General features: G+C 37.4%; 1 protein-coding gene across 1 annotated transcript; it reads right to left on the bottom strand.

The window, feature by feature from the left end:
• Window positions 1-562: 562 nt before the first annotated feature.
• LOC21395163 (protein usf) lies at window positions 563-9555 on the bottom strand. The gene is made up of 5 exons (XM_024177291.1): window positions 9291-9555; window positions 8541-8683; window positions 8279-8408; window positions 7900-8091; window positions 563-1058 (listed from the first exon to the last, which is right to left on the bottom strand). Exons 1-5 carry the CDS (start codon window positions 9513-9515, stop codon window positions 849-851), a joined length of 900 nt encoding a protein of 299 aa, XP_024033059.1. The 5' UTR covers window positions 9516-9555; the 3' UTR covers window positions 563-848.
• Window positions 9556-12196: the final 2641 nt, after the last annotated feature.

The raw sequence follows: 12196 nt of genomic DNA, 5'->3' as shown, positions 1-12196 counted from the left end.
TGTCCTGAGTTGCAATCACGTGATTTTTACCACCAAGAACTGATCTTTCACGCAAAAATTGCTGCTATAATAACAAAATAAAAAAGGCTCAAGTTTTCACACTCTCGGTCAATGGTTGCTTTGCTAATGCCAAATCAAAGCCGAAACCAGTCAGCTTTTTAAGACTGCAGACTTTGCAGCCCACGGAAAATAACGTCCACTATTTCACCACCAAGTACAGATTTAGATTCCATTCACACCGAAAATACAGACTAAGAACACGTTTATTTCGCTGATTCAAATTGAAATGTGATTTTATGTGAAAATTTTTTTATTGTAATAAAAAAATTAAATGTGATTATTTATAAAATTTTTTTACTGTAATAAAATTTAAATTCTAAACTCAAATCGATAAAATGAACGAAACCTAAAGCTATTTGACACGGACCGCCAGTACCTCGAGCATTTTTCAAAATATCTCGTCTTACTACAGTTTATTTCCAGAAGAATTAACAGAAGTACAGAACTTTTAGGGAATCCACGTGTCACCATGTAAGAATACATTGCTTCAGCACAACAGGAAGGAGGAAAATGGACATTGCTTCACACAATTCTCTAAAGACTCAAGTTTAGGCAGAGAAATGAGCTAAAATCAGATCATCCTTGAACTACCAGTTTAACAAGAGAATAAAGTATATAGTTGTTTTAGCAATTTTACCGTCTAGCAGAACTCTCAAATTGCAGTCAGAAGCACCAAGAGTCCCAAGCAATTTTATTTAAGGCTTTTTGATATGCCAGCTTTACTACACTCAGGAAAATATTCTAGATCGAAAGTATAGCACATGATGGGTATAATACATGTAAAATACTTAAGCAGACAAGTAGCGCTTCATCCATGACTCGAAGCGAGACCAGGCGAGCTGTGCGGAAGCTTTATCCTCATCTGCCATTCCCATGCTCTTCCTCCTCTTCACACCTTCTGGGGACCTATTCATGAAAGCATGAGCATTGCCTGGATAAATGTGTACCTCATACGGGACACCTGCTGCTTTCAGTTTCTCCTCCAAAGACTTGGCAGCCTGAAAGTCATCCGAGTAATCGAATTAGCACGTTTTCAATCAAACTAGGAAATTTAGCTATCATAGAAAGGGCATTAGTCAGATTATGTATTGCCGGCATCTAACTTGTACGGAAACAAAACTCAAGCCTTGTTGGTTCACAATGTTTTCATGCATAGTTCTAAGTATCCACATATTTCTCTTACAATCGTTAGAACCATTTATTATGGAAGGCTCATATGGGTTCCAATATGTTGAATAAAAATACATAAGGACCGACTCGATGTCTCTTGTTACAAGTGTTTGTTGTATAGCAAAGAGTACAGCACTCAAGTGTTTTGCCTAAGACTATTTGGTCTAATCCAAGGGGTTTAAGGTGGGGTTTTGAAGGGAAGTTGAGGGTTCGGTTTGATCAAACGTCGTATAAAAAAGATAAAGAAAAAAGAAAAAAACTCGATCACAGCAACACAATCAGAAAGGACTCGAATGAGATTCACTACTTAACAGGAAGGTATCACTTGAATCACTGCTCAGTTGTCACTTTTCTTTTTCTCTACTTCTCTTGGCCGTATCATGTGAGCGCCGACATGGGATCCAACTTCCAAGGATCATATTGACCAGGAGCCCAAATATGAAAAGTCTTGTTTTAACACTTGGGTTTTGCTAGCAATGGGACTAAAAAAACAAAAAAACAAAAAAAAACAAAAACAACAACAAAATCTTCGATCTTGTTATCTGTTAGGATTGCTCTTACTTAGTTGGCAATTTTTTTTGCTGAAAATCGGTAGTATGAATTCAAAGAAACAACTTTTTCCTCTTTGGGTTAGCTGCACCAAATTTAGAATGATCCACCGGATTTGGACTAATTTTGTTGAAATTGATTGGTGGCTGATTTGGTTGGAGGTATCTACGAAAAGAATCCGTGGTGATTAATTTGCTTTTGAAAAGGTTGGGTGGTGTATGCAGCAGGTTTGAATGAAGCTCTTTTGGGTCGACATTGTGTAGAACATTTTGTGGAGTTGAGTGTCTGTGATAGATTTGTTTTTTCTTTTAGTGGAAGACTATCCTTATGGTGCATGTCAATTCTTGATTGTGAAGCAATATTACAAAGTCAGGTGGTGCCCGCTAGACAAGTCCTCTAAAGAGACTCAACACAACGGCGATACGGTCAAGAAGGGAATCTTTGAGTGTGTAAGACCACTATTGGTGTTTGTAATCTTTCAATCTTAGTGGATTATTCACTGTCTGGGCGTGGTCCCGCAGATGTAGGTGTGCACACCGAACTGCGATATCAATTTCTTGTATCTCTTACGTTTCTGCACTATTATTTTCTACATTACTTCTCTGCACAATTATTTACTGGTTTCTGAATCCAAAACACAAACACTTTTTGTGACACCGGGATAAAAACAGACCTTTCAATTGATATAATAGCGGTTCACTAACCGTTTGTTTGGTGAGCTTTTAGAATTTGGTCTGTAGTGTCAGTGATGGACTTTATGAAAGAAAGTGGTTCAGTTTCGCACCCTCCTCTCCTTGATGGATCCAATTATTCATATTGGAAAGCTCGCATGAAGGCGTTTATCAAGGCAATCGATGAAAATGCATGGTGTGTTGTATTGATTGGATGGGAACATCCAGTAACCAATGACTCTGAAAGGAAAGAAGTTATGAAGCCTGAAAAGAAATGGTCCACTGCAGAAGACAAATTGGCAAATAACAACCCAAGAACGCTAAATGCTATTTTCAATGGAGTTGACGCCAATCAGTTCAAGCTCATTTCAACCTGTGAATCTGCCAAAGATGCTTGGGAGATCCTACAAACTGCACATGAAGGAATGGCTGCAATTAGATTATCAAAACTGCAAATTCTTACTACAAGGTTTGCGAATCTTAGAATGTTTGCTAATAAAACTATTTTTGACTTTAATTCAAAATTGAGTGACATTGCTAATGAGACATTTGCTCTTGGTGAAAAATTCTCTGAGGAAAAACTTGTGAGGAAGACACTGAGATCACTTCTAAGCAGATTTGCCTATAGAGTCACAGCTATTGAGGAGGCCAAGAATGTGCAAACGATGAAGCTAGAGGAGTTGATTGCTATGTTGACAAAAAACTTCAACCAAGTAATGAAGAAATTTAACAAAAGGAACAAGAGACGGAGATTTACAACATGCAGATCCAATTACCAGGGAACCATCTTCCAAAATTAAGAAGAATCATCCAGTTGAAGAGGTCATTGGAAGCATTCTTGATAGTATACGTACTCGAGATAAACCAAAGCAAAATTATCGAGACATGGTGAGATATGTGTGCTACACTTCTACTGTGGAACCAAAGAATGTTAAACAAGCACTTCAAGATGAGTTCTGGATAAATGCAATGCAGGAGGAGTTGGACCAGTTTGTGAGAAATGATGTGTGGAGCTTAGTTCCTAGACCAAGTGGTTCCAATGCTATTGGTACTAAGTAGATCTTTAAGAATAAAACTGATGAACATGGGAACATTATCAGAAACAAGGCGAGACTTGTTGCACAAGGGTACACTCAGGTTGAAAGAGTTGATTTTGATGAGACTTTTGCTCCAGTTGCAAGACTTGAGTCAATCAAACTTTTGCTCTCTATTGCCCGTCTGTTGGGGTTTAAGTTGTTTCAAATGGATGTGAAGAGTGCATTTTAAATGGGTTCTTGAATGAAGAAGTATTTATAGAGCAACCTAAAGGTTTCGAAGACTCTCTTCAACCTAACTATGTCTACAAGCTCAACAAGGCTTTATATAAATTGAAGCAAGTCTAATATGAATGGTTGATATATTTCTTGAACATGAAGGGCTATACGAGAGGGGGAGTTGACAAAACTTTATTTATCAAGAAGTTCAAATCTGGAATTATCATTGCTCAGATATATGTGGATGACATTGTATTTGGATCCACTAGTCAGGGAAATGTAGATGAGTTTGTTGACCAGATGAGGGAGTTTACGATGAGTATGGTGGGCGAATTGAACTATTTCTTTGGCCTGCAGGTGAAACAAATGCAAAATAGGATTTTCATTTCTCAAAGCAAATATGCAAAAAAATTGGTACATAAATTTGGTCTTGAAAAATCAAGACATTTGAGAACTCCTATGGGCACAAATGAGAAATTGATGAAAGATGATAATGGCGCTTCAGTTGATCCTAGTCTCTACCGAAGCATGATTGGGAGTCTCTTGTATTTACTTCTAGTAGACCTGACATATGCTTCAACGTTAGAGTTTGTGCTAAATATCAGACAAATCCTAAAGAGTCTCACTTGGCTGCAGTTAAAAGGATAATTCGGTATGTAAGTGGTACAGTTGACTATAGAATTTGGTTTTCTAGAGATACAAATCTAGTCTCGCAAGTTTTAGTGATGCAGATTGGGCTGGCAATGCTGATGATAGAAAAAGTACTTCTGGTGGATGTTTTTATCTGGGGAATAATCTTGTTTCCTGGTTTAGTAAAATGCAGAATTCCATCTCTCTATCCACAACAGAGGCAGAGTATATAACAGCAGGAAGCTGTTGCACACAGCTATTATGGATGAAACAAATGCTTGAAGATTATGGTATTTCACAAGATGTTCTGACTGTATACTGCGATAATACTAGTGCAATAAATATCTCTAAAAATCCAGTCCAACACTCTTGCACGAAGCATATTGATATTCGTCATCACTTTATCAGAGAGAACTGGTGGAAAAACAGTCACTATTGAATACATTGCTACTGAAAAACAATTGGCAAATATTTTTACAAAGACACTGGATGCTCTCCGATTTGAGTCTTTGAGGATGGCTCTGGGAATCTGTGTAATGTAATGTATAAAAAAAAAATAAAAAATAAAAAATAAAAAAATAAAAACGACAATGCATTTTGAGGCGTTTGTGTGTTCCCGGGAGTTTGTTTATATGAATTTTGGAGCTTTAGGGTTTGAGCCTAAAACATCCAAAACAAAAACCCCAAACTCTCTTCTTCCTCTCTTTCCTCGGTCCAATCCGTCCAAATTTTTCCTCAACAATGGTGAAAACTCACAATTCTCAATCCAAGGAAGTCAATGAAGCAGTTGCGAAATTCCAAGAGGAATTACGAGAGAGAGTAATGGAAGTGTTTAAACGATCTCCGCTGAAAAAGCCGAAGGCTCCATCAACCTCCATCGCGATTGCTCCTCACCAGAATTCTCAGCCGAACCGGTTCCTCTCGCCATTATTTGTTCGTCGGCAATTGTTCTGTTTGTCACTCCGTCAGAGTCCGGCCACCGTGAAAAAGTTTTCTCCACTCGGGGTTCTCCAAATTCTGATGATTCCACCACCACTGCTCCGATGTCTCTGCCACCAGCAGCCTCTCCTGCCGATGCTGGTGTATCTCAGCCCTCTCCTAGTCATCCGCCTCGGTCACCCCCAAACTTCATGAAGTTTCCTGTAAGACTGGGTTTTCCTTCTTGGACCTCTCGTTTCCCGGTCTATCCAGAAGGGATGAAACAAAAGTCCCCAACTCGAATTGAAACCAAAATTTGGGCTCAATCTAAGAAGCAAAAGAAGAAGAGGTCTGCCTCCTCGAGTGATAATTCCTTCCATCAAACAACTGATCCTGGTGCTTCTGATGAGGTTGCTGTGGTCGAACAATCTCAAGCCTCCACTGGACCATTGCCAAAGAGGAAAAAGCAGAAGAAAACCACTGCTCCAGTCAATTCTTGCAGGGTTACCAGGTCCAAGACCAAACCTCAGGCAAAAGCTCTAGAGACCTTCAATAGAGAGAAAGAGAAGGAAGCCTTTGGTCCAAACTTTGGTAAGAATGATACTACTCTCTTTTATTCTAATTTGAATAAGAATGTCTGGAAGTCAATGATTAAAAGGAAGATATTCCCTGAAAGATTACTGAATGAGACTAAATTTGGAGAATTGGGTGTTTTGGAGCTACTGAAGAATACGTCTACTTGGAACAGTCAATAAAGTAAAACCATTTGTAAAGGATGTGGTCTTGAGTTCTATGCAAATTTGGTCAGTGGGGTTAATGATCATAAATCCCCAATGTTTCATAAAGCTTTTGTCAGAGGTCACTTGTTTGATTTTTCACCGGCAATTATCAATGACTTATGGAAGCCATATAACTGTTGTGGAGTGTCAAGCAAGCTATGACCAGATCATAACTGAGTTGACTGCAAATGTCCACCGTAGTTGGCCAGCCTCAAAATCTTTTCCTGCTGCTGAGTTAAGTTTGAAGTATTCTGTGTTGCACAAGATTGCCTTGAAGAACTAGATGCCTAGTACACATGCTACTGGTGTCAATAAGCCTCTTGCCAAATTGCTCTACATGATTGGTCTTTGTTTCTCCTTTGACATTGGACAACTCATTTATGATCAGATAGTAGGTAATACTGAAGTTCTGTTCACTCATCAGGTGCTTCCATTTCCTTCTCTCGTTTATGGTGTGTTGATGCCTCAAAACGATATTCAGAAGTCGGTAGAGGTGTTTGACAAATTTCTAGGAGAACTTAGAGTTTCAAAGAAACTTCACTCTGGAAAGCATGTGGATGATGTTCAGGGGGAGCTTTTCTCAGATTCTGAAGATGAGTTGCAGGAGGATGTTACTCATCATGTCTCAACTGGTGTCACATCCAGTTCCTCTCAATATGCTGCTGCTGTTCAAAAAGCTTGTACCATTCAGTACTTGCAGAAGGAATTACAAGATCTTGCTGCTCGTGAAAAGAGACTTTTACAGGAGCTCAAAGAAATTGATCAGCGCAAGAGGGAGGCTGCGGCGCTTCTTGAGGATCTCCAATCTTTTTAGCTACTAATGGAGTTGGTACTTCTTCCTAGTTTTTGTTTTATAGTTCTTACTGTCAACTTTTGTCTGCTACTTTACTTTGACAATCTTTTTGACAAAAAGGGGGAGTCATGTAATTGTTTGTAATTTATCCAGAACAACAATTTATGTATGTTGTCTATTTCTTTTGAATTTCTTAGCATTAGGATGCTTTCAGTGTTTTGCCAAAAAATGCCAAAATGAGAGATTGTTAGGACTGCTCTTACTTAGTTGGCAATTTTTTGCTGAAAATCGGTAGTATGAATTTAAAAAAAAAAACAGGTTTTTCCTCTTTGGGTTAGCTGCACCAAATTTGGAATGATCATCCGGATTTGGACTGATTTTGCTAAGATTGATTGGTGGCTGATTTGGTTGACTCGGCTAGTTGATTGGAGGTATCTATGGAAAGAATCCGTGGTGATTAATTTGCTTTTGAAAAGGTTTAGTGGTGTATGCAGCAAGTTGAATGAAGCTCTTTTGGGTCGACACTGTGTAGAACATTCTGTGGAGTTGAGTGTCTGTGATAGATTTGTTGTTTTGAGTGGAAAATCTTGCAGACTATCCTTATGGTGCATGTCAATACTTGACTGTGAAGCAATATTACAAAGTCGGGTAGTGCCCGCTGGACAAGTCCTTTAAGGAGACTCAACACAACGGTGATACGGTCAAGGAGGGAGTCTTTGAGTGTGTAAGACCGTTATTAGTGTTTGTAATCTTTCAATCTTAGTGGATTGTTCACTGTCTGGGCGTGGCCCCACAGATGTAGGTGTGCACACCGAACTGCGATATCAATTCCTTGTGTCTCTTACGTTTCTGCACTATTATTTTCTGCATTACTTCTGCACAATTATTTACTGGTTTCTGAATCTGAAACACTTAACATATCCTCAGTGTTTCAACTAGTGTTGTAACGCCAGGATAAAAGCAGACCTTTCATTATCTTTTCAGGTTTCTACTTATTCAGTTGGTGTTCATAATAGAAGTTGACAAGGACTAACAAAGATAGCAATGAGACAAAACAAAAGAGACTAATTTTTTACCGTCACATCTGAAAAGCCAACAAAATTGTCAAGCTCTCCAAAATGAGCCTGAACAGGAGCCTTAGCTTGGGCAGGGTCTGCAAGCTCTGATGAAGGAACTCCATAAAATGCAACAACAGCATCAACCTTAGGGATCAAAACAGAACTTGCAATAGAGAGAGCACCTCCCATGCAAAATCCCGTAACACCAACCTAGTCCAGCCACACCAGGGCCTATGTTAGACTACTTTTTGATGCAATGTACATGATAATACAGACCCATCAGACAGGTTATGACTGTGTGTCTGCATAATTCAACCAGTTGTAGTTTTTTTTTTTTTATAAGAAACTGATGAGCACCTTGTTCAATCAAGAAAGTGAAACATAGACAATGGCATACCTTCTTAGAACCATTTGCTTTCAGCCAGTCAACTGCAGCGCGAATGTCCTTTACAGCACCTTGCCAATCAAGACCATCCATTGCGTGTTGAGCTTCAGCAACATCTAAACATACCTTTCCTCGATACAAACTGCAGCAGAAAACCCAAGTACAATTTTTCAATTAAGAAAAGGTAAAAACCAAAAATACTTGGCAATGATAAACAAAAAAGGAAAAAAAATAAAAATTTAAAAGCAGTTGGTAACAGAGTAAGCGATTTTACTCCGGAATAAGTGCTTTAAATCCATCACCGAGTTGAGAAATTTTCAGAGCGTGGTTCTTGATTTCAAAATCCACACCCCACCACTCTTGAAGCACAACTATCCCAGGAGCATCTTCTTTGCCAACCACATACGCATCAAATGTCTGATGATCAATGATAGAAAAGAAAGAGTAAAACACACAAGGTTCACAGGGAGCCAATAGCTGGAAAAAGTAGCACTACATCTAAGAAATGAATAAAACGAATAAATAAACTAGCAACAAAATGGTGCAGCATTATATCAAACAAGCTATAAAGATAACCAACTTCACAAAAACAATTCAGCTACTGCCTTTTGAGTCGACACAGCGGACATTGCATGCCAAATTTGTCACCAACACAATAACAAAGCAATTTCAGACGGTCAAGATAAGGGTTTCAAAAGTTGACAATCCATTTCTAAGAAAACCACATAAGACAATAATCCGAAACATCATTTTTTTAGTTGTTAAAGATGATTGCCTTTCTTCTCTACATAAATGCCATAAATAGGAAAAAGAAAAAGAAAAGAAGAAAAAAATAATAATTTCAAGACTACAACGAACACCTGATAAGCCGCTGAAAGATAAAAACACGAAAATTTAAACCAAAACAGCCACAAAATCCAACAAATTCACAAATACTCGAAATCTACAAAGATTAAAGGTATGAAAAGCATTGGATAGAGAAGCGAGAATCAGCGAAGATTACAAAAAGGAAATTAGAACTCACAGTGTCGTCTCTCTGAATTTGGATCTTCTTGAAAGGCGACGAAGACGCTGCAGAGTCGGCCATCGCGCGGATCGAGAGGCGAGAGAACGGAGTGAGAGCCCGTCCGGCGGCGGAGAAAGCGGCGGTGGAATTAGGGGCAGCTCTCGTGAAGATTCTAGAACCAGAAGAAGAAGAAGTAGCTCTTGATCTCAGCACGACAGTAGCAGCTGCTGACATGAACGCCATTACTATCGCTTAAAAACACAGCCATGAGCCAACCCCACTTAAAAAATCACCGAGTGTTTAATTTTAATAAAATAAAAAATAAAAGAAGGTTCAAGATTGCGATCCAAATGATGCCGTTTCATTTGTTGGTTACGCTGTCGTTTTCTATATTCAAATTAGACAATTGCCCTTTAAAGGAACAGTCACCACCATGTCCAAGACTCAATTTTATCCAATTTCCAAACGACACAAACAATTGACATGGGGTCCGTTAGATAAATAGGAGTAAGTAAAAAATATTTTTAAGCAAATAAACTACAAAAAAAAATAATAATAAATTAGATAAATAGGTTAAGTTTCACATCAGTCATTTCATGTCATTAATTATATTTTTTAAGGGTTTTTTTTTTTCTCTTCATCCTCTTCCATTTCGCGTTATTTTCTTCTCGCAACCGCCTTCCATTTCTTCTCTCCTCTTCTTAAGTTCTTGTCGTCGCACAACTTCATTAACATTATTATCTTGTCTATTCAGCGCTTTTTTCTCATCCAAAACGAAGTTTGAAGAAGAACTACTAAGTAAGTCTTTCTTTTTCTATATCCCACATTGTGTTTTTCGTTATTGTTCATATGTTCTTAAGATGAGAATATAGTTAAAAATGTTTAAAAAACCATTAAAATAGCAATTTTACATGGTAAAAGACGGGTTTACATTGTCTGATATGAAGAAGATCTGCTGGGTTTAGAAAAAAAAAGTTTATTCTTGATCTGTTCATGGTCTCTTCTTGGTATGTTCTTATTATATGGTATGTTCTTGGTATGTTCTTATTTTATAGTTTGTTCTTGGTCTGTTCTTATTATATGGCCTGTTATTGGTTTGTTCGTGGTGTATTTAGTTTGGTTTAATGACATATTATTATCTTGATTAAATTTTTACAGTTTTAAAATCTAAAAAATGGCTCAGTGGAGGATTTTTTTTTTGACATTGGAGGAAATGGTGTGGCATACAGACTGTAATTTGATTGGCGTATATATAGATGAGAATGATACTCTCAAACCTTCGTTGCAATGTTTTTACACTTATTATATTTAACATGTTATTTTAGCTTTGGAGAAGCTTATAATTATGGAGAAATGTTACCTAAATTTTCAAAAAAGACCACGAACCGACCACACTTGACCAAAAATATAACATGATGATATTTTTGATTTTTTAAAAAGCTTCATACCAGTCCCAAATAATGGAGAAATATCCCATTTATAAAAGAGACAAATAACGTGTTCAAAAATGAAAAAAAAAACCATCAATAGACCAAGAATATACCAAGAAAAGACCACGAACTGACCACACTTGATCAAGAATAGATCATGATACTTTTTTTGATTTTTTAGAAAGCTTCATACCAGTCCTAAACAATGAAAAAATATCTCATTTATAAAAGAGAAAAAAAAGCGTGTTAAAAAATGAAAACACCATTAATAGACTAAGAACAGACCATGAACAAACCAAGAAAAGACCACGAATGGACCAAACTAGACCAAGAATAGACCATGATGATTTTTTTAATTATTTTGAAAGCTTCAAACCAGTCTAAAACAATAGAGAAATATCTCATTTATAAAAGAGAAAAAAAAAGTGTTAAAAAATGAAAAAACCATCAATAGATCAAGAAAAGACCACGAACCGATCACACTTGACGAAGAATACACCATGATAATTTTTTAGAAAGCTTCATATCAGTCCAAAATAATGGAGATATATCTCATTTATAAAAGAGAAAAAAAAGTGTTAAAAATGAAAAAAACCATCAATAGACCAAGAACAGACTAAGAAAAGAACACGAATTGACCACACTTGACCAACAATAGACCATGATGATTTTTTTTAAAGAAATATCTCATTTATAAAAGAGAAAAAAAACGTGTTAAAAAATGAAAAAAAAAACCATCAATATGATGCGATAGGTGCAACACAATAGGCACAACCAGCATATGGAGCACATAGGCAAGCGCAACATTCAAGAGATCCATTGAGTCTACCAAGTGGTACGTGACAAGGCTTAGAGTCAAACGCTTCAAGGAAGCATTGAATGGGCTAGTTCAACAAGTTGGAGACATAACAAACACATCGAGGCCCAACACAAGTCCAAACCTGAATGAAGAGAACCTAGTCACCATGATTAAGGTTCTAGAAGATTCAAGTTGAATTGCAAAGAGCTTAGCAAAGGGAGTCCAATTCAAATTGGCCGAATTGGGCTTAGGAGAAACTTTGTGGCCGAATTGGCTTTGGATTATAGTATGATCCGAATTGGACTTAGACTAGAATATGGTTTGCCGAGTTTGGGCTTAGCTTAGGTAATTAGATGTTTCAATTTTTCATTTGGGTTAAAAATTGCATCAACTATAAATAGGGTTGTAAAAACATGTTTTTGGAATTGAATAATAATATTGAGGTTTTTCATATTTGTGCTTTTTGGTTCTTGAGAAGACTTTGAACTTATCACGTACTTTTCTTGTGGCGTTCAAACAATCCAACTTATCATTGAGATTAATAGGTGATTCTTGATAATCTTGGTGTGGCGTTATTCATCTTTCGTAGTTCTTGATTCGCGTCTTGATAGACAACGGGTTAAGGCTCAACAATCTTGCGTCTTGAAGATCTTAGGGCTGTGATCCGCGTTTGGTGTTGGGTCTCGTCGCGTCGT

The sequence above is a fragment of the Morus notabilis genome, unplaced genomic scaffold (assembly GCF_000414095.1).
Source record: "Morus notabilis unplaced genomic scaffold, ASM41409v2 Scaffold801, whole genome shotgun sequence".
Lineage (NCBI taxonomy): Eukaryota > Viridiplantae > Streptophyta > Magnoliopsida > Rosales > Moraceae > Morus > Morus notabilis.
Note: the sequence above shows the minus strand (reverse complement) of the source record. Positions and strands in the feature narration are given on the sequence as shown.

Bases quoted from the DNA above. Each gene is read 5' to 3' on its own strand.
- LOC21395163 (XM_024177291.1), bottom strand. From the start codon at position 9,515: ATGGCGTTCATGTCAGCAGCTGCTACTGTCGTGCTGAGATCAAGAGCT. The intron at 8,684-9,290 runs GTGAGTTCTAAT...ATTGATCATCAG, and splicing joins AAATTCAGAGAGACGACACT to ACATTTGATGCGTATGTGGT. The intron at 1,059-7,899 runs GTAAAAAATTAG...GATGACTTTCAG, and splicing joins TTGGCTTTTCAGATGTGACG to GCTGCCAAGTCTTTGGAGGA.